This window comes from Canis lupus, chromosome 28, assembly GCF_048164855.1.
Source record: "Canis lupus baileyi chromosome 28, mCanLup2.hap1, whole genome shotgun sequence".
Lineage (NCBI taxonomy): Eukaryota > Metazoa > Chordata > Mammalia > Carnivora > Canidae > Canis > Canis lupus.
Window position 1 is genome coordinate 16,975,338 of NC_132865.1, and position 20,497 is coordinate 16,995,834.

Sequence of the window (20,497 nt, forward strand, 5' to 3'; positions counted from 1 at the left end):
CTTTTTGGGGTACTTTTTTTTTCCCCCACTTCCATAAAAAATTAAATGAAGCAAGTTATATCTGCTGGCCTACCTGAGAAGTCCAACATGGCCACCTTCCCTCACAACTCATAAATGAAAGCCTTGGTCTTCCTCAAAAAGATTTTCTTACCCTCCAGAACAGCACCATTCAACAGAAATGCAACAAGAAGCCACATATGTAATCTTAAATTTTCAAAAACATCCTCACTTCAACATGTCACCAGTATAAAATGAACTAGCTGACGTTCTTTCTTTTCCGTATTATATCTTAGAAATCCAGTGTGCATTTTACCCATGCCTCAATTTGGCCGACCCACACTTGAGGTGCCAACCGCAGCTCTAGAAAAACCTCCCCTCCTGTCTCCACTACTCTATCTCATCTGGACTGTTAGTTCATGAACTGGGAAGCATTTTTTTTTTTTTTTTTAACTAATACGGGAAACCATCCACATCACCCTTCTTAGGTCTGCTTTTTCCAAGATCTCCTCCATGTATGGAAGACGACAAAACTGCAGGTATAAATATGTTAAATTGTACACCTTTGAGGTAAAAAAAAAAAAATGAATTCGAACAGTCCTAAAATTCATTAATAAATGTTCTTTTATCCATCCTGTTTCATATTCTGAGTCACAACTCTGATCCTCAGAAAAATTATTTTGAAAAAGAAAGAAAAAAGCGGTCTTGAGGGCAGCCTGGCGGGGGGGCTCAGCGGTTCAGCGTCTGCCTTCAGCCCAGGGCGTGACCCTGGAGACTCAGGATCGAGTCCCACGTCGGGCTCCCTGCATGGAGCCTGCTTCTCCCTCTGCCTGGGTCTCTGCCTCTCCTCCTCTGTGTCTCTCATGAAAAATTAATAAAATATTAACAAAAAAAATCTGCCTTGTAACACCGCTTCCACAGTATAGGCTCTGGAACAGGTAACAAGACAGCTGTTGCAGGACTGTGTGCTCCTGGGGAGCGGGGGGACCATGGGGCAACCACCACGAAGTTAAGCCCTACTATGTGCACGTCTCTCGAGTTACCTACGTCTCCTGCAAGCTTAGGGCCAGCCCTCCAGCCAACACTCGGCGTCCACACTGCAGAGGGGGATGGCATCGCGCAGCTGCACTGCCCGGTGACCTCAGAGACGACCTTCCCTCAGGCCTCAGGCCTCAGGCAGTTCAGACTCAGCTGCCCAGGGGTGGGCGACCGCGCAGGCCGCGTTTCTAACTGCTCCGGGGTGACGCACGCGGACCGCGCTGCACCCAGGCGCTCGCCACCACCCCACCCCACCCCCACGCCCACCCCGGGCGCGAGCGCGTCGAGCCCGGCCAGCAGGGCGCCTCCCGGGCCTGCAGGGGTCCGCCCGCCACCCCGCCTCGGCACGCACGCGCCGCGAAGCCGCCGGGGCCCCGGAACCGCCGCCTCCCTCGCCCAGGGGCGCGCCCCCTCCCCAGGAGGCCCGTCCGCGGGGCGCCGTCCACTCCACCCCGGGGGCTGCGGAGGCGCCCCGCTGCCACTCGGCGGCGCCTGTCGGGCTGCACGCCGCGCCGTCCCAGGGCAGGGAACACCCCGCCCTCGCACGGCCCCGGCTTCCCCGCGGCCTCTTGACACCGAGGCCTCTTCACGCGCGGCGCCGACCCGGGGCCGCCGGGTTCGCGACGGGCCTGCCAATCAGAGGCGCTTTCCTCAGAGCGGCCAACCGACCAATCACCGCGCGCCAGTGTCTTCGGCCCTTCGGCCCTTCGGCCCTTCGGCTCTTCGGCTCTTCGGCCCCTCGGCCCCTCGGCCCTTCGGCTCTTCGGCTCTTCGGCGCTCGCGGGGGCTGCGCCGGCCCTCCGCGGCCTTCCGCCGCGCTCTCTACAGCTCCGCTCGTCCGCGTTTAATTTCCCCTTTTTCCTCAGACACTTCCGGGTCCGGCGTCGCTCCGGAAGCCCGCGCGTCCCGGAAGCCTGGGTAATCCCGGTTCTGCTCGGAGAGGCCGAGCTTCCCGGAGAATGTTTCAGAGAAAGTTACGTGGGCCGGGGGCGTTCCGCAGACTCGTCAGGTCAGTGTCTGCCCGAGAGAGCGGCGGGGCAGCCCCGAGGTCCTGCCTGCGGCCGGGAGGGCGTGGAGGGTCACGCCGCGGTGGCCGCGCTTCCTTCCCCCGTGTTCCGGGAAGAAAGGCGGGGACGCAGGCCCCAGGCCCTCAAAAATAGCCTTAGAATCGCACCCTTGAAAAGAAAAGAAAAAGAAAAAAAAAAAAGACCAACAGAGCTGCAGCCTTGAGCTCCGGTGCCTTCCGCGAGGTGACTTTCTGAGACGCTTTCCCAGTCGTCTCCGCGGCCTGGGCGGCGGGGAGGTTTCCTTCTCAAGAAGTGGCGCACACGGGACGCGGCGCCCTCCCTGCTGACTGGCGGGGCTCGCGTCAGGCGCTCGGTGTGGTGCGGACCCCGAGGAGGCCGCACGCTCCTGGCCTCCCTGACCGCCTGCGGACTTGGACGCGGTTCTCATTCTTCCTCGGGGAGGAATTGCCCTTGGGGATGTTGTCGTATCTAGCGTTGATTTCTGACGACCGAGAGTGTGAGAATGAGGTGGTTTTTGTTTTGTTTTGTTTTTTTTTCCTGTTGGGGCTTTAAATGAAAAGTCATGGGTCCTTTACTTATTTCCTGAGGTCCCGTTTTCCAAAGATACTGCATTTCGTGAAAGAGCTTCTCCCGAAACCAAGGTGTTGGACGTCCCCGTCTAGTATGTTCTGCGATCACCCCTTGAGAGGTGTTTTTTTTTGTTTTTTTGTTTTTTTTTTAACCTTAAAGATTTCGAGCGGTTACAGAGAGGTTGAGGCTTTATCCACACCACAATTTGCGGTCTAAACAAACGTCTTTCCCTTAATGTGTTATCTTTAGTTAAACCTAAACAAAATAAACTTTCTTTTTTCACTTTATCTTCTCTCTGATTTGCCCGTGTTACCAATTACTTGCATCCAGAAACATCAGAGTTGGATGATCTTGAATCAGGAGGAGACGAAAGAACTAGAGAGAATGGAATTATGTACAAAGCAGAGAAAAAAAAAAACCCACAACCCATATAAGCCAAAAAAAAACCCCACAACCCATATATGTACATATATATATTTCTTATTTATTATTTGTTATGTTCTTACAATCTATTTATTATATATATATATATATATATATATATATATATTTTCCCCCCCTTAAAGGAAGAAAATGGAAGTAACAGCCCATAGAGAGTAGGAGACTGAGTCAAGAGAATGGACTTTGGTTTCCTTTGAAATCTCATGGCCTTATTCTCTTCATTTTTAAAAATTAGGGGTAGCATTCAGTCTGTGGTTTTAAATCTGTTCTGAGGAAGAATTCCTCTAGAAATTTCCTGAAGCCACATAAGGGAGAGAAAGCCAGCCGACACTCAGCGATATTTTACCAGGACAGCTATTTTATGTGTTCTGTTTGAAACACAGTGTTTCTGTTAGGAAATTTAAATTTATATCTTAGACTAGATGACCTGTGTTTACTTCTAGCATTAGGATTCTGTTTCTTAGGGAAATTACTCATTTGTATCCAGTGTGCATTCATTCAATTGGTAAGTTTCTTTAACAGTAAAAGTTACAGCCATCCTTAATTCATTACTTCAGGCCACAGACACATCTATATTTTCTCATTTGTTAAATAAATACAAACTTCAAATTTAATTCTCTGTGATCAGAATCATGATTCTTTATTTTTTCTCTCTTCCTCTCCTGGTATTTTACCCATAAAATCTGTGCTTATCTTTGAAGCTCCTAAGAATCTTTACAATAGAAAGGGCAGATATTTTTCTATTTCACATATTCAGTAACTGAATCTTAAAGACGTTCACGGTCTTGCTCAACATCACATTACTAGTACATTTCTGTGTTAGCCCCAAGTTTTCCTCACAGCATCAGGTAATTTTAAAGTCTCTTTCTATCACTCCCCTGTGCTGGGGTTCTTGTAGCACCAGGAAGATGTGTGCCATGTGCACAGTCTTTATTTCTGGACAAAAGTTCTGCTCTGAATCACTTGGTCCTTTTTTTTTTTCCCCCTCCCTTGATTATCTTGGGCAACCTAGAAGCAAATTGGATGTCCCCTTTATCTCCATCCTGTGAAATGACAGCAGTTTCTAAACACTACATGTTCCTCTTCAGTTCTTTTGGAATGTGGAAGAAACCTCTGGAGAAAAGCTCTGTACTGCTCTGTTTGCCCCATGTAATCTTGGCTCTCCCAACTGCCAGCACTGTGGTTTCTCTACCTGGAAGTAAAAACAGGGAAGAGAATGTCTAGCATCTCTGGCCTTCCCATTGTGCACTGTTAATCAACTTCTTTTCAACCTTTGATCCTCTATATAATCAAAATGCCCTTTTCTGTGTTGCTTTTTATTCTATTTAATATGTTTTTTTTTTCCAGACCTCTCCCTTCTTAACTGCCTGTCAATAAGGTGAGATAAAATTTCATCCAAGTTGTCTTCTTACTGTTAAAACAAAAAATCCAAGAGCTAGAGACCAATTTTGTTTTGATTCTGCAAAACAGAATCCCTTCTAGCGTTAGCTGAAGTAGTGTTGCCTCTACTTTGCATATAGTATGTGTTCATAACAGTTAAACGAATGTTCACACCTCATTTTTTCGCCCACATATTCCCTTTGTTTAGATTTGACGTTCAGTCTCTTTGAATGGTTCTCTGACCACATGGATAGAGTCAGGGAGAGGGAATGTAGACAAGATGCATCCCAGGCAACGTGAACAACTCTACCACATGCCTTTACTTTCTTTCCCCATTTACAAAGTCCTGGGAGCTTGACTGGCAGTCTGGTCTTGTGAATGATCCTGAGGGAAAGCATTTTGCTTTGAGCTCTGCGGGATTGAATTGGTTCCAAGTTTACCACATATCCATACTACTTACTAACTTCCTTTGTGTGTTCCACAATTTCTCTACTGTTTACCAGAAATCTACTGATTGTCAGTCTGACCTTAAACAGGTTGTTAATCTTCTCAAGCCTAACTTCTGTCTTCTTAAAATGGACCTGATACTATTTACTGTTACGAGGATTAAATGAGATAAAGAACGTGAAGAAAATATAATGCCTCACACGTAATAATGTATCACATGGTACTTCCTCCTTTCCCATTGCTAATACCTCTGTTCCTTTGTGGATATTTCCATGTTGTCTCGAATGCCATAAAATACGCAATTATTGGCCAATATGTGTGCCAATAATTTGCAAGTCGTTTAAAATTCTCTCCTTAGGTTCTAGAGCCCTTTTCTAACTTTATAGAGTACTTAAAGACCTAGTTGTTTCATGTGTTTCATGTGGCTCTTGTTTGGTCATCCTTGGATTGTAATTTTTGCTGTAGTTCATGCCCAATGCTCTTAATCTCTTAGTGCTTATTAGCCTTTTAAAATAGCCCCATTTGCATAAAAAAAATTAAAAAGGGATCCCTGGGTGGCGCAGCGGTTTGGCGCCTGCCTTTGGCCCAGGGCGCGATCCAGGAGACCCTGGATCGAATCCCACGTCAGGCTCCCGGTACATGGTACATGGGGCCTGCTTCTCCCTCTGCCTGTGTCTCTGCCTCTCTCTCTCTCTCTCTGTGACTATCATAAATAAATAAAAATTTAAAAAATAAAAAATAAAAATAAAATAGCCCCATTTGCATGTCTTATGGTGTCCTCCTAAAGTGTTTATGTTCATCTTTTAGAGCCACACCACCTTGTCAATCAAAGACACTAGTTCAGAGCATAGCTCTACCACATGTAATTGTGTTAATTTTTTACACGAGTCAGCTAACTGAAGTCTATGCTTCAGTTTCCTTGTTTTAAAACATAAATGATGAAAAAACCTCTTTCATAATATTGGTAAGGATGAAATGATTTAATATTTAATTTTGCAAAAGACACTGAGCTATGATAGTCCCTTGTTAGCGTTTGATAACTGATAAGTAGTATATACTTACTATATTCATAAACTCATAAAGTGGTGGGTATTGTCCTCTAGATGCTTTACTCTTTTTTTTCTGTGATTGTGTCTCTGTCTCACATATTCTGTTCTGATTTCTCTACTTTCTCTAGCCTTTTTCACACTCATGTTCAACATTATCATTTTTATATAGTTGGAAATGTCTGTTTTATTTTTTTCTTCCTCTTTCCAGGTTTCTTAAAATAGTTCATATAAGGATTCTAGATAGGTAGACTTTTCATAGTTGATTATTTTAAATTTATTTTTAAGTCTCTTAATTGCTACAGAGTGTAGTGTGCTAAAATGACTTGTCTAGAGTCACACAGTCTGTTGGTGAAGCTGGTCTAAGATACAGAACTAATCAGGACCAGTTAACTCTCTTTCCCTATAATCACTCAAACATCTGCTCTTTATTTTCACAACATGCTTTCTCCCTTAAAGACTCAGAAGTATCAACTTTCTGAAAGAAAAGATTATGAGTGCCATGCTTTTCTCTTAAAAATGTACTTGTAAAGTTAGGCCAAGGTATTGGAAATTCTGTTTTAAGGTTTAAAAAAACCAGAGGGAAACTTTGGTGTTAGTTTTAAATACTTGAATAAGTACATCGTAAATGAAATAGGGAGGGTGCTCAATTGTGTAAGACTAATTATAGTCTTGAAGATTCTGGTATGTGAGTTGAGTTCTCTTTCCTCTCCAAATTAATGTATATATTAATATATATAAATATATATAAATCTTTATATATATATATATTTACTTCCCATCTGCTAGAGCAAATTATTTATCATTGTTCATATTTTTGAGCAGTTTATGTGATTTTGAAGTTTATGCTTCAGATATATTTTAGAAATATTTTGTTGCGTACTCACTACCATTCTCAAAAAGAAAAATCCTATTTGGATATTGATGAGGATTACATTTAAGTGAAGAGTAATTTAGAAGTCTAGCGTCTACTACAGAACTTTAAAATTTCACATGTCTGTATCCAAAAGAGCACATTTTTATATCAATGGATATCTATAAACTATTGAAACTTAGTTTGTATTTGATGAAAGAGTAGAACAAAAGAGTAGTGACAAGTCATTTAGCAAGCCTGTGGCAGAAGTGGGATTTGAACTTGTAGTTGTTGATTTCTAGGCCTATTCACAGTGCCAGAGGTCACACTGTCCTAATGGGTCTCAGTCATAGCTTTTTCTCTTTTGCTCATGTTTGAAATGTGTTCTGGGAATCAGTGTCCTGTTAAATCCCTCTTTGATGCATGTCCCATTTATTAGTATTGATTTCAATACAATGGACAGTAAATCTATCTGACTACACAAAGGAAATAAAATAGTAGGGTGTAGGTTCAAAGCTTAAGATCTCCAGTTATAGAACTTTATTCATATAACCTCATAATATGAAACATTAGTTTAAAATATTTTCAAACCTAAGAGGAAAAAATGAATGTGTTGTATCATCCGTTTTGATTACTTGAACCCTCAGGAGAGTGTGGCAGCAACATTGTTATACTAAACACTGGATGATTATTGTAGATCTGGAAAAGGGTAGCTTCGCAGTGGGTGCATACCTTAGAGAATACTTAGGAATCGCATGTTTCTGCTGACAAAGTTTATAGGACTGTAAATTTAAATGTAGAGTTTTTGTAGGCAGCATGCATTGACAAATATGCCTAATGGTAATACATCTAGTACTGAGAGTCTCAGAACAGGTCAATAATAATGTGTATATTGATAGCAGCAATGTAGGAGATGTTACTTGGTATTATAGCTAAAAATCCATGTTATCCCCTTAATCATAATTACATTAATATTGACAGGCCCTTGACAATACTCACATTATTATTGATAGATTTCTGTCAATAACATGTTTTAAATAAAATATATTCATTCATAATTTGTACTATACTCCGTAAAAGCTTAAGTATATTCTGAAAATTTTTCATTCCATAGTGAGATACAATTGTTTATTTGGTTTTGGAATGCAATATAGATGACAAAATTTTATTTGGGTGAATGGAAAGGATGGGTTATTTAAGGATAGATTTATATATCGCTGCTCTTAGTAAATGAATTTCAGTAGTTTTTTTCTGCAAAAGAAAAGCAGTATGACATGTCTAGTGATAAAATGTCAGCAGGAGACCTTTTTAATAGTTTTTTGTGCTAGATCATTTTGTCTTAAACATATTTATGTGACAAGTTAATCACACTAACCCTATAGATGCTCTAATTTGCCTTGAACATCTTTCTCCCGTATCCTTAACATAGTAAAATCCTTTACTAAACATATATTGTGTAGTACCAATTATACTTTTAATTAATTATTTTTATAAGTCTCTTTGCAGGACCATAAATGTCCCCCCCCCCCCCCGCCCGGGGTTGGCTATTTAGAATCTTAAATTAGTACAGTTTGGGAAGTGGGGATTGAGGATGGAAAGGGTTCTAGAATTGTGTATTAAAAGAATGAGTTTTCATGGCAGAATAGGAAAAGGTATTGCCTGTTTTTGACATTCTGGAAAAATCAATTTGAATTAAATCTTACGGTGTTCGTTTCAATCCTGAACAATCTCAGCTTTAAAGAAAAAGATTTGTTTGTATTTTTTTTTAACTATTCAAGTTGGAGCCTTCTTTTGTGAAACTAGATACTAATCTTTAAGAACCAATAATTTGGGGATCGTTAAACCTTACTTAAACTAAATTCCTGTAAGTAAATAGAAATAGACTGGCTAATAGTTGGATGTGGATGACAGTCACTGTAACAGAATCAGGAAAGTACTGGTTTACAAAAAAAGCATTGGGGATCTTTTATTCAAAAATGTGAAGGTGCCATAATCTTTTTGATTTTGATTAGTTCTTAATGAAGTGGGTCATTACTTTAACATTTTTAGAAAGTTCTTACCACTTTCAATAAGGGGCCTTGCATTGTTGCAGGAAACCCCTAACTGGTCTCTGGGAGCTGCAGCCTTCCTTTTCAGTTTTAATTGAACTCTGCTATCTAATTAATCTTTTAAAACTATATATCATTATGTCTCTTCTCTACAGTGATTATTTGTGCCTATGAAATCATTGTGGTTTCCCTAAAGTGGGCTTTTTGCAGTGGGTTAACTCTTCAGCCAGTCTCTCCTGGGGGCCTGTTTTGCTCAGACATTACAGATGACATGAGTCTTTGCTTCCTGGTAACAAACACAGCCACATTGATGGGGATTAAATCACCGAGGAGGCAGCTTCTGTTGGAATCCATCAATATCTCCCAGATAAACCATGGCCAGGTTTCATGGTTTGCACATATCTGGGATTTGCACAACCTGTTCTTGTGTCTTAAATACATTTTTTTTTTCTTTTCTGCCTGGGAAGATTCATTCTTTGCTTAAGGGATCAATGGCTAGTCCTGATTACAGTAACATCCTATTTCTTTAAAAATGCTTGAATAAAAGGAAGTAAACTGAGTTAAATTTTTGGATTGAATCCTTGATACCTAGGAGATTGCCTGGCATTTAGTAAGTGCTCAAAAAACACTGGTTAAACTGAGGGGCGCCTGTTAGCAAAGTGGATTCAGCATATGCCTTTGGCTCAGGTCACAGTTCTGGAGTCCCAGGATCAAGCCCCCTGTGTTAGGCTCCTTGCTCAGTGGGAAGTCTGCTTGTTTCTCTCCCTCTACTCCTCCCGCCACTCATGTGCTTTCTCAATCTCTCTCTCTCTCTCTCTCTCAACCACTCTTTCTCAAATAAGTAAATAAAATCTTTTTTAAAAAATGGTTAAGGTGAATCATTTGTAAGAGAATTAGGATTCACTAAAACCTATACCTTACATTATTTGGAGATTAACTTTATGTGACTTAAAAGTATTTATGACATTTTTCTATGCTTCATACCTATATGGGCAAATGTTATCACACAGCAGTGGAAGGAAAAGGATTCCATAATCAGGATGATTGAACTTCTAGTATTTCTATCCTACTAGTTTCTTCTACTCCTGGGCTCTGCCCTTCTCTAAAACCAATATTTTAGAATAAATGTGTCTGCCCAAAAGAGAAAAAAAGAAAGAAAGAGTGTTACATGTTAGTGATGAACCAAAGTTTGGTGCCTGTCTGGACTGCCTGCACCATGCCTTTCAGCAAAGCACTCTAGAGTCAGATATCATCAGTGTGCATTCCTTAAGTTTCTTTGCTTCAAGATAATAGGCATTACCATATTGATGAGGGTTAAATAACCAAGGAAGCAGGTCATACTGGAACCCATTCCCTAAGAATTCCCCCTCCATAATGTCCTTTCAGATAAGATATAGTAGTGTGATGAGTTTCACTGAACCATATCTCTGCCCCTTCCCACCTAGTCTTCCTTCCACACATATTTGTGACATCATGTTCACTATTTAATTGCCACAATTATGTTTTGATTTTGTAGTCCGTATTTCCTTTAAAAAAAAAAAAATTCTTTCACCACAGATTAAGGCATTAATGAGTAATAATGAAAATTTCAGTCTTTTGAAATAAATTCGCCAGAATCAACTCAGAGTCTTTTTCTGCTTATGCCCATCCCTAGCCAAAGTAGCAGTAATATAGCAATAATACTTATCAGTTTCCAAACCACTTTCTTTTTTCTTTTTTTTAAGATTTTATTTATTTATTCATGAGAGACACAGAGACAGAGAGAGGCAGAGACACAGGCAGAGGGAGAAGCCGACTCCATGCAGGGAACCTGATGGGGGACTCCATCCTGGGACTCCAGGACCACACCCTGGGCCGAAGGCAGGCACTAAACCGCTGAGCCATCCAGGGATCCTCACACTTTCATAATGTTATTTGGTTTAACCTCAACAACTTTGTGAGTGTGGTAGCTGTTATTTCCAACTTTATGTGTGTGGTAGTTGTTATGTCCAGCTTTATGAAGAATCCAAGGGTGGAGGCACCTAAATGGCACTGTTAGGCATCAGACTCTTGGTTTCAGCTCAGATTATGATCTCAGGATCTTGACCTCAAGCTCTGCATCGGGCCTCGTGTTGGGCGCTCTGCACAGCGTAGAGGCTGCTTGAGATTCTCTCTCCCTCTGCCCCTCCCACTCGTGTTCTCTTATTCTCTCTTTCCCTAAAATTAAAAAAAAAAAATGTTTTTGGTTTAAAAAGAATCTGAGGGTAATGACTTTTTCTAAGATCAAGTAGTAAGTAAGTGACAAAGCTGGAACTTGAGCTCAGGTCTGATTGATTTTTAATTCTGCTTTTTTTCTACTCTGTCACAGTTGACCTAAATAGGAATGTAGAGCATAGGAAGAATATTCCACTTTAACTATAATGTGTAATGGACAGTGTCTGTTTTATGTTTACAACTTTAAAAAGTTACAAAAATGACTAAAATGTTAGAAAATAAAACCTGAAACAAAAAAAAATAGAGAAATTATTCATCTGGAAAAGCAAAATCTGAAGAACAGTTTAATGATAGTCTTTTGGTCCATTAAAGATTCTTACGTAGGAAGGAGATCGAGCCCAGCTGTTCTTAATCTACACTGAGGCCAGGCCTGGGGAGAAAAAAAAAAAGGAAAGAAAAAAATGTTAAACTGTAACAGAAGGGATAAGAAAGAATTTTTTGATAATAAGGATTGTTAAATATTGGATTGGTTAGAGAGTGTGTTAAGTCTCCTTTTCTGGCAGCCATTAAAAATTCCTATCTTTGCTAAATGTTAAGTATGATTCCTCCAGAAATGAGGTATTTGAAATGATGATTCTTTGAGAAACCACTTCCTCTGACCAGTTTTTCACTAAATATAAGTAAGGAACCTGAGGAAGAGAAGGATTCCCTCACCAGCCAGTTCATCCAGGTGTCCTCATACAATATTCAGTCAGTATACCAATTAACTACCAAACTACTCATTACATTGCACATAAATTCAGCAAACATTTATTGAGCGACTACTATGAGCCCATCGTTGTGGTATATCTTGTAATTAATAACATGCCCATCAGCCACAATGCAGAACTGATTACGACTCTGTTATTTAAAGATACATGAATTGGCATAACTGGTCCTCTGACACAAGCCATATATTTCATCTGATACTCAACTGAAAAAAATAGCAATCTACCCAGTGCAATTCTGGGGATGTGAGAGAGGGGAGAGAAGGGAACTGGCAGTGTTGGACCTCTATCTGTGTCCAGTATTCATGGTCAGAACCTTTCAAGGGTAGTTTGAAGTAAAAGAGCTTCCTTTATTTTGCTGACTACAGAATATGAAGTCTGGGGAAGGCACACAGTTGTAGACACTCTTACACTAGAAGAATCATGTATGCTATAGTCCCACATACCATGAATGATTGTAGAATTTTGCATGAGGAAAACTGAGCTAGAAATGAGCATCTGTAAGTGGCAGCTGCTTTGAGAAATAAGTGTAAGATAAGGCTCTTAATGAGTTTACAGATAAGCTAGGGAAAGATGTAATGACATGACTAAAATCCCAGGATGATTGGTTGAGGGCTCAACTGAGTGGCACAGACAGTTGCTGTCAGAGTAAAGGTGGTGATAATAGGAGTTGTAGATGGTTATGAAGGTTTCACAGAGAATGTTGAAATAGAGTAGGAATGTGATGGGCAGAGTGTTGTGGGCAGTGGGAAGAGTTGGCAGGGAAAGTAAAGTGTTTTAGGTACATGAGAAAAGGCACAGAGTCAGGACTGAGGGATGGCACAGAATTAAAGACTCCCCTGGATACTAGTGGCTTATCCACTTGCAGAGATGGAGACAGAATTGGGCTAGGTTGTGTTAGAGAAGTTTGTACTTTATCCCAGAGGTAATAATGAGGTAATCTGAAAGAGATGATTTGGTAAGAGTAGGCAAATAATTTTGCAGATTTTGATTTGCTTCTGCATTAAAAAAAAAAAAAAAGTTCTACTTGTTTTCCTCAATTACATAACTCATAAGATAGAGAAAATTTGTAAGCTGCAGAAAAAAGTGAGAAAAATATTTTTTTTATTAATGAATTTTTGCGTGGATTTCAGAATTCTTTTTCTGTTGAGAGAGTTTCAAAATGGTATATATTGTCCTTAAGAACCTGCAATACCTTATACCTCTGTTTCTACCCTAGTTGTCCGTTTACTTGCCTGTTTCCCTTGCTAGACCTTGTTTAAGGTCCATAAGTGAGAACCAGGATGTTTTGTTTATCTCTGCATCCCAGGCTCCCAGCATGGCTAGGATGTATTGATGTCCATAGAGTTTGTGGAATTCATGAGTGGTCTTTAAGCTCACAGGGTCTACTTTTTTTTTTTTTTTTTAACAATTTTATTTATTTATTTGAGAGAGAGCTAGAGCATGAGCAGGGAGGAGAGAGGGAGAAGCAGGCTCCCGCTGAGCAGGGAGCCCCACTTGGGCTCAGTCCCATGACCCCAGGATCATGACCCAAGCCAAAGACAGAGGTTTAACTGACTGAGCCACCCAGGCGCCCTGCATCAGGTCTACTTAAGGGAAGAAAGGGAGAGTCCGTGCAAGATTTCTAATAGGCACTGTGGATATAGATAGGGAGGAGAACTAAACAGAAATGAGTGGGAGAGCTGGCAGGCAGCACAGAGCTGTATGGATGGATGTAGATGTGCCAGAAAAATTATGAAGTTTGCCTTGAAGTGGACTAGCCCAGTCATTCTCAACATCACCAGGAAACTTGCTAGAAATGCAAAGTCTTGGCTCCCATTCCAGGCTTACTAATTCAGAAACCCTGGAACTGAGACACTGCAGTCTAAGAAATCCAAGTGATCATGATAAATGCTCAAGTTGTCTGAGAAAGACTCTACAACGCCAACACGAAGACTGCAGCATAGAAAGACTGAAAGCCCAAAGATGTGCTTGATGCCAGTGAACAAAACCAATGAGGGGCTGTGCTGGCTGGAGCAGGAAAATTATGACAGGAAGGTGATGTTGTTACAAAGAAAGCTGACTGTGTTGTAAGTGGACAGGACCTACAGCTCTTGCTTAGTTCACTGCCTTCCTGACCTTAGCATTTAAGTAGATTAAGTCGATTTAAAGATTAGTCCTACAAGAGGGACCCCACCTTCAGAATCTCCACACAGCTGCCTATTGAGCTCTAGCTATCTCATAGGAGCCTCAGATCTCTAACACCACTGTGGTTATTACCTCTCCCTTCAAACCTGTATCCCTGCATGTGTTTCCTATTTCAGAGAATCGGACTACCATCCACTCAATTACTCAAGTCAGTTATTCTTGGCTTATTTCTCATTAAATTGTGTCACTTCTACCTCATAGCTTTAAAGATACCTATTTTTCTCCATCCCTACTGATACCCTTATAATTTAGACCATTGGGACTTTCTCATTGATTACTTTGCATAATCACGTAACAGTCATCATAACTGGCCTCTCTGCCTCGAATCTTTTCTTGAATCCATTCTGTGAATGTGGCCAGAACAAGCTGTCTAAAATGCAAATTTGATTAGTTCTTTTCTTAAACTGTCCAGTGGTTTCCCATTAACATCTTGATAAAGTACAGCCTCCTCAACTTGTCCTTTACTGTTGGTCTCCTGCCTTCCTTTCCAGCCTTTTGTCCTTACGCCTGCAGTCCTTGTCGCCTGCTCTTCCTCTGCCTGGCATAGCATTCTTACCTTCCTTTACCAGGCTAACACTGCTAATCTTTTGGGTAGCTGCTTAGATATTACCTCTCTATGAAGCCTTCTCTGACCTTCTGAGATCTAGTATCAAAAATAATGCCCTGAATTTCCCCTTGCATATCACTCATTACACCTTATTGTAATTGCCTGTTTATTTTATATAGCACATTCTTACCCACCCCCACCTCACTATATTGCGGTCTCCACAAAGGGATGAGATTGTGTCAGTTTTACTCCTACATCATTAACTGGTAAACAGTAGATATACAGCAAACATGTTAAAATAGGTAATAATCAACAGTCCGGCAGTAATTTGAGATAGTTTTAAAAGCTACTGGGTAAAATTTGTATTTTCTATCTTTCCCCTTCCCCTGACTTTACCGTGTTCATCTGGTCTGTGTAGCATGCGTTATGCGTACTGGGCACTGTGCTGGTTGTTGCTAAGTTCCAACTGTGACAAGACTCAAATAATCTTTGCAGCAGGATTTATCCTCTAGTGGAAGAAATAGACTTTAAAAAATAGCATATGTATAGTACACAAAGGCCAAGAAAGTGGGAGAATGGAGTGCTAAGAGAACCAACGAGAAGAACACAGTTTGGAAAGTCAGGAGGAAGTGATACCTAAACCACTACTTAAAAATTTGGTACTTAAAAACCAAAAACAGAGTTTTTCAAGTAAAGAACAGGAGTGTACTGCTCCAGATGGAGGGAACAGACCATAAACGTTCACTAGGATAAAAGAGAAGGGGGCACCTTATGACCAACAGATTAGGAAGGAAACCAAGCTGGGGTAGTTTGGGAGGCTCGTGTGTTTGAAATGACTGCAATGTGGAAAATGCACTGGAGAAGGCAAAAGGCACCATAGACTAATTAGTTGTAATGCAATGGAGAGATAAGAGCAGATAGAATTTAGGGAAAAACTTGCAGAGGATAGAGTAGTGAATGGATTAGAAAAATATTTGGGGCAAAGAGCAGAACCTTGGGGATTGATGAGATTTGTAGCAGGAAGAAAGGGTACTCGGTCCTAAACGTCCTTCTTCTTTTCCTGTGGCTCCTGGCTACGAGGCCAGGATTTCACAGAACTTGCCACAAAAATCCCCCCTGCAATAGCTCTAAGCTGTGAAATTTTGAGGGAGCTGCAGAAAGGGGAAAAAGATGTGATCACCCTAAAAGGCAGATGACCTGTATGGAAGAGAAGCATTCCTGTCAAATACCTAGACTGAGAGGAAAGCAGCAGTAAAAGTCTATTATTCAATAGGTACTTTTTTACCTATATGGGAACTTGTTAAGCTTGTAGTCTTCTACTACTAAGTCATGTAGGATCTATGGGTAATTTAAAAACACCCCTCTGCAAGACCTCTTTAATTGTCAAAGACATTCCCAGTTTCAAGAGGTACAACTTTATTTTAGGATGTACCTTTCAGTTCTTTAATGTCCAACAAATTATGTTTAATCTTTTTAGTAAAAATCATAAATAGAATATAAAAGGACTCAAGGTCATTTTATCTCTGGCCCTCAGTTTTGTAAGTGAAAAAAACAAAGCAGAGATTAGATGAAGTGACTTGTCCAGGAACTTAAGTGGGACACCTGCCTCCCTCTATAACTTGGTGTTCTATTAGTGCACTGGGTCTTTTGAAGGCCCGGAGATCCTGCATGACCAAGATCAAGCTCCATGTAGTCAGGGCCTAATTTAGAGACTAAGTTTAAACAGATTTCTTGTCATAGTTTGGATTTGCCAGTTTTTTAATAATAAGTAAAATATTTTAACTGGTCTGTACACTCCTTGATGACAGCAGCCACTGAGCGTTTTAATCACCATGGCTTGTACATAATAGGCATTTAATAAGTGTGTTTTGAATGAGTCACTCATACCTAGCTAACCACTAATCAGCTTTTTCTATTTCATTTTAAAAGATTTTTATCCCCTTACCACCTTTATGATGATTCCTAAGATATTTATAAAAGTCTTTGCATATATTTTTATATCATAGTTTTATTAGAAAACTGTATGTGTATCTTCTCAATATCTTAACAGCATTTCTACATTCATGTTGCTTTGTGCTAGTATTTCTTTTCTGCAATAGTATGATAACATAGTAAACGCTATTTAATTTTTTCTCCTAACTTTATGGATATAAAACCTATTTCAGAAAGATTAAATGACTTGTTAAAATATATATATATACCTTTGGAGTCCGTAGAAGTGCTGGCAATTAACCTGAGGTCTTGACTTACCATCCGCTGGAATGTTCCATAGAGTTCACTGTATTTATTAAGTTCATGTGTTTCTCCATTAGTCATGCTATTATTTAGCTTCATTCCTGTTAGCCCCGGATTTTATGATCTCCCTGCTAAAATGACCAAGGAGGATTACTTGGAGATAATTTGTGGGAAGAGGGTACAACTTGCTACAACCTGTTATTCCTTTGATGAGGAGGGCCTAAATAAATTAAATAAATAAATAAATAAATAAATAAATAAATAAATAAATAAATAACAAAGAAAAGAAAGGAGGGAGGGAGGAGAGAGAGGAGAAGGAAAAGGTTCCATGTAGGAGGTGATTGTTCGATGCTATTTGACACCTCCTGCCCGCTCTGTCTTCTGTGTGCCCTGGTCAGTTGCGTATCACAGTTTCAGACCCATAAGTTGAGAAGATGGTACAAGCTTACAGATGTTTGATGTTCCCTAATTGTACTTTATCCCCAGAGACCTTCCGAGAAGACATGGCTTCCAGAGAAGAGAAGACAAAGAGGACAGACAGAGTGCTAAGAATAAGTCAGTTGGATGCCCTTGAACTCAACAAGGCCCTGGAGCAGCTGGTTTGGGCCCAGTTTACTCAGTGCTTTCACGGGTTTAAGCCAGGACTGTTAGCGCACTTTGAACCAGAGGTGAAAGCGCTCCTGTGGCTTTTCTTGTGGCGATTCACCATCTACTCTAAAAATGCCACCGTGGGACAGTCTGTTTTGAATATTCAGTACAAAAACGATTTTTCCCCGAAGCTGAGGTACCAGCCGCCGAGTAAGAATCAGAAGCTGTGGTATGCTGTGTGTACGATTGGCGGGACGTGGCTAGAAGAGCGCTGCTACGACCTATTTCGAAACCGTCACTTGGCGTCGTTTGGGAAAGCCAGGCAGTGTGTGAACATCATGGTTGGACTTCTGAAATTAGGCGGGCTGATTAATTTCCTGATTTTCCTTCAGAGGGGCAAGTTTGCAACTTTGACAGAACGTCTCCTAGGCATTCGTTCTGTATTTTGCAAGCCCCAAAACGTACGTGAGGTTGGCTTTGAGTATATGAATAGGGAACTTCTCTGGCATGGTTTTGCAGAGTTTCTGATTTTTCTCCTTCCGCTTATCAATATCCAGAAGTTGAAAGCTAAGTTATCTTCATGGTGTATTCCTCTTACCGGTGCTCCTACCAGTGACAATACACTAGCCACAAGCGGCAAACAGTGTTCTCTGTGTGGAGAGTGGCCCACCATGCCTCACACCATAGGATGTGAGCATATCTTCTGCTACTACTGTGTTAAGAGTAGTTTCTTATTTGACATGTACTTTACTTGCCCTAAGTGTGGCACAGAAGTACAGAGTCTGCAGCCACTGAAATCAGGAATCGAGATGTCAGAAGTGAATGCTCTTTAGAAACTAAGATTGTTTCCTCTGAGGAAAACTGCATTATGTTCAAATCCTTAATACTAATCATCCTGAGCATACTGTTCAGGTATCTTTTATGAGGGGATGTGCTGCTCAGCCACCGTCTTCTGTTCCTTTCCAAATATGACTAAACTCTAATCATTAGGAAGCACGTGATTCTGAATCTAGTATGTAAACAATAATGTGTTATTTTTCTTTAAATCATTGCATTCAATTTTTAATGTTGAGACTAATGGACAGTTGTTATTGGACTACCAAAAATGACCTTTCATTTTGCTACTTCCTAGAAAGAGGTTAGATTCTAAAGCGATTTTGGAGACCCTGGGATGAATGTGTATTTAATTGCAGAGATGGCATTATAGCATCATAATCTGACAATGATAAGACCCTCTTGTTTTGAGCCTTAACATCTAGCTCACCCATTGTAATTTTAAGCTTTTCCCTAAAACCTGTTTTCAAGGGGTTCAGTTGGCTTCGTCCTGGGGCAACATGATGGCCCCCAGAAGCTCCACACTGACATTCCACCAGCTTCCTGATCCTGCTGGAATGAGAGCTTCTTACATAATAGCTCCAGCGAAGTCCAGGAGCTCACTGTCATTGGTCTGCTTGTGATTACGCATTTGTGAACCAGGACAGAAAAGTTCTACTCTGATTACTAGCTGTGTACCACGTGGACCCATAGTAGGAGAGCAGACAGTTCACCACAGGAAACCCGGGTGCCATTATAATAGCGGGTGTTTGGCAGCTCAAAACAATAGATCCTTACTAGACTCTACATCTGCCTTTTTTATATCAAAGGTCCATATGCAGTCTTTAATTTTACCCATGATCTGGGGTGATAAGAACATAGATAACTGAATGGTTGACTTAGATTTCAGATTTAAAAGGATTAAATAAATAAACATTGTGTTATGACAACAGTTTTTTTTTGTAGTGTTATTTTGACAAAGTGCATTCTGAGTAAATGCCCATATTATAATTTTAACGTGAAAATAGTACTTTACATATATTTACATATATGCCAACTAATAGAGATATCAACATTATGAGGGTTTTCAGTTTTTCCATAGACACTAATGACACTTAGTACAATATATATTTTTAATTTTTTCAATTTTTATTTAACACCTACTCCCTCGCTAAGTGATTACCTGCGGGTCAGGAAGTACGACTGTTCCACGCATCACTGGATAACCAGAACCTACCTTTCTCCACGCCAGTGTACCAATAGAGACATTTTGTTAGTTGAACAGCTAAACCTGATATGAGAGATTGGGTTCTTTAAAAAAAAAAAAAATTATTTATTCATGAGAGACACACAGAGGCAGAGACATAGAAGGAGAAGCTGGCCACTGCAGGGAGCCTGATGCAGGACTCGATCCCAGGACTCGGGGATCATGACCTGAGCCAAAGGCCATTGCTAAACCACTGAGCCACCCAGGTGCCCCAGAAATTGGGTTCTACTAAAATAAATGTTGCAAGGGACTTGAAGCACTTTGGCATGGATTGGGGCAGAGTGGTCAGCCCCTTTTACCCACACCTCTCAGTTACTGGCCACGAGCTGCCCTGGGAAGGACGTGACCTGAAACATGATGGCTCTGCAGCCGACGCAGACCCCAGAGGAGATGACTACCACAGGCAGCCTGCTGACCCCACTCCCCCAGCTGAGCAACACATCCATCCCTGTAGGAGCTCGGTGACCAGCCTAGTGTTAACCACATCTAATACTGTGTCTCCATTGTTTTTTTTTTTCATGGTTTTCCATTTTTGTTTTTCTTTGCTTGTAAGACAACGCAGTAATGGCAGGTGGTGTTCAACTTAAAAACATTTGGTTTATGACTGACTTACGTACTCAAGTGCTGCCTCAGGGAACTCCAACTCACTGCAGAGACCTAGGCCTCCTGGCCAAGTTGCTCTGATAGTGCCAGACCCCATTCTGTCCCTGCCTCCCTGTGCACTGCCAGGAGATTTGCTCTAACACTGGTGCTTCTGTTCCTACTCCTCAGGGGCCTCAGGGCTCAAGGTTCAGTATAACTGGGTCATATTTAGCTACATGATACATTTCTGCTTTAGCCTCAAGAACCTGTCCCCTCTGAGCATCTCCCCATGGGAAAATAAAACTTTTATACTAACATTGCTTTTTCTCACCCATGTAACTTGTTCTGGAATCAGACCTGCTACTTGTGTATGTAACATACCCAATTGCTTTAGTGATCATATCTAAAACATACCAGTCAAAGCTAACCCAAGGCACATCCTGCTCCCTTGCTCCCAAGACTCTTTGCCT

General features: G+C 41.0%; 1 protein-coding gene across 3 annotated transcripts; it reads left to right on the top strand.

The window, feature by feature from the left end:
* Positions 1-1,766: 1,766 nt before the first annotated feature.
* On the top strand, positions 1,767-19,019 carry PEX2 (peroxisomal biogenesis factor 2). 3 transcript variants are annotated; one of them, XM_072804162.1, is made up of 2 exons: positions 1,767-2,044; positions 17,264-19,019. In XM_072804162.1, the coding sequence occupies exon 2, from the start codon at positions 17,281-17,283 to the stop codon at positions 18,196-18,198; it is 918 nt and encodes a 305-aa protein (XP_072660263.1). In that variant the 5' UTR covers positions 1,767-2,044; positions 17,264-17,280; the 3' UTR covers positions 18,199-19,019. The 3 variants fall into 3 exon arrangements, with proteins under 3 accessions (XP_072660263.1, XP_072660264.1, XP_072660265.1); XM_072804163.1 differs by having other exon boundaries at positions 1,787-2,285; XM_072804164.1 differs by lacking the exon at positions 1,767-2,044 and adding an exon at positions 2,311-2,570.
* The last annotated feature ends 1,478 nt before the right edge of the window (positions 19,020-20,497 follow it).

What these genes read in the sequence shown, in the direction of transcription:
- PEX2 (XM_072804162.1), top strand. Translation starts at nt 17,281, where the DNA reads ATGGCTTCCAGAGAAGAGAAGACAAAGAGGACAGACAGAGTGCTAAGA.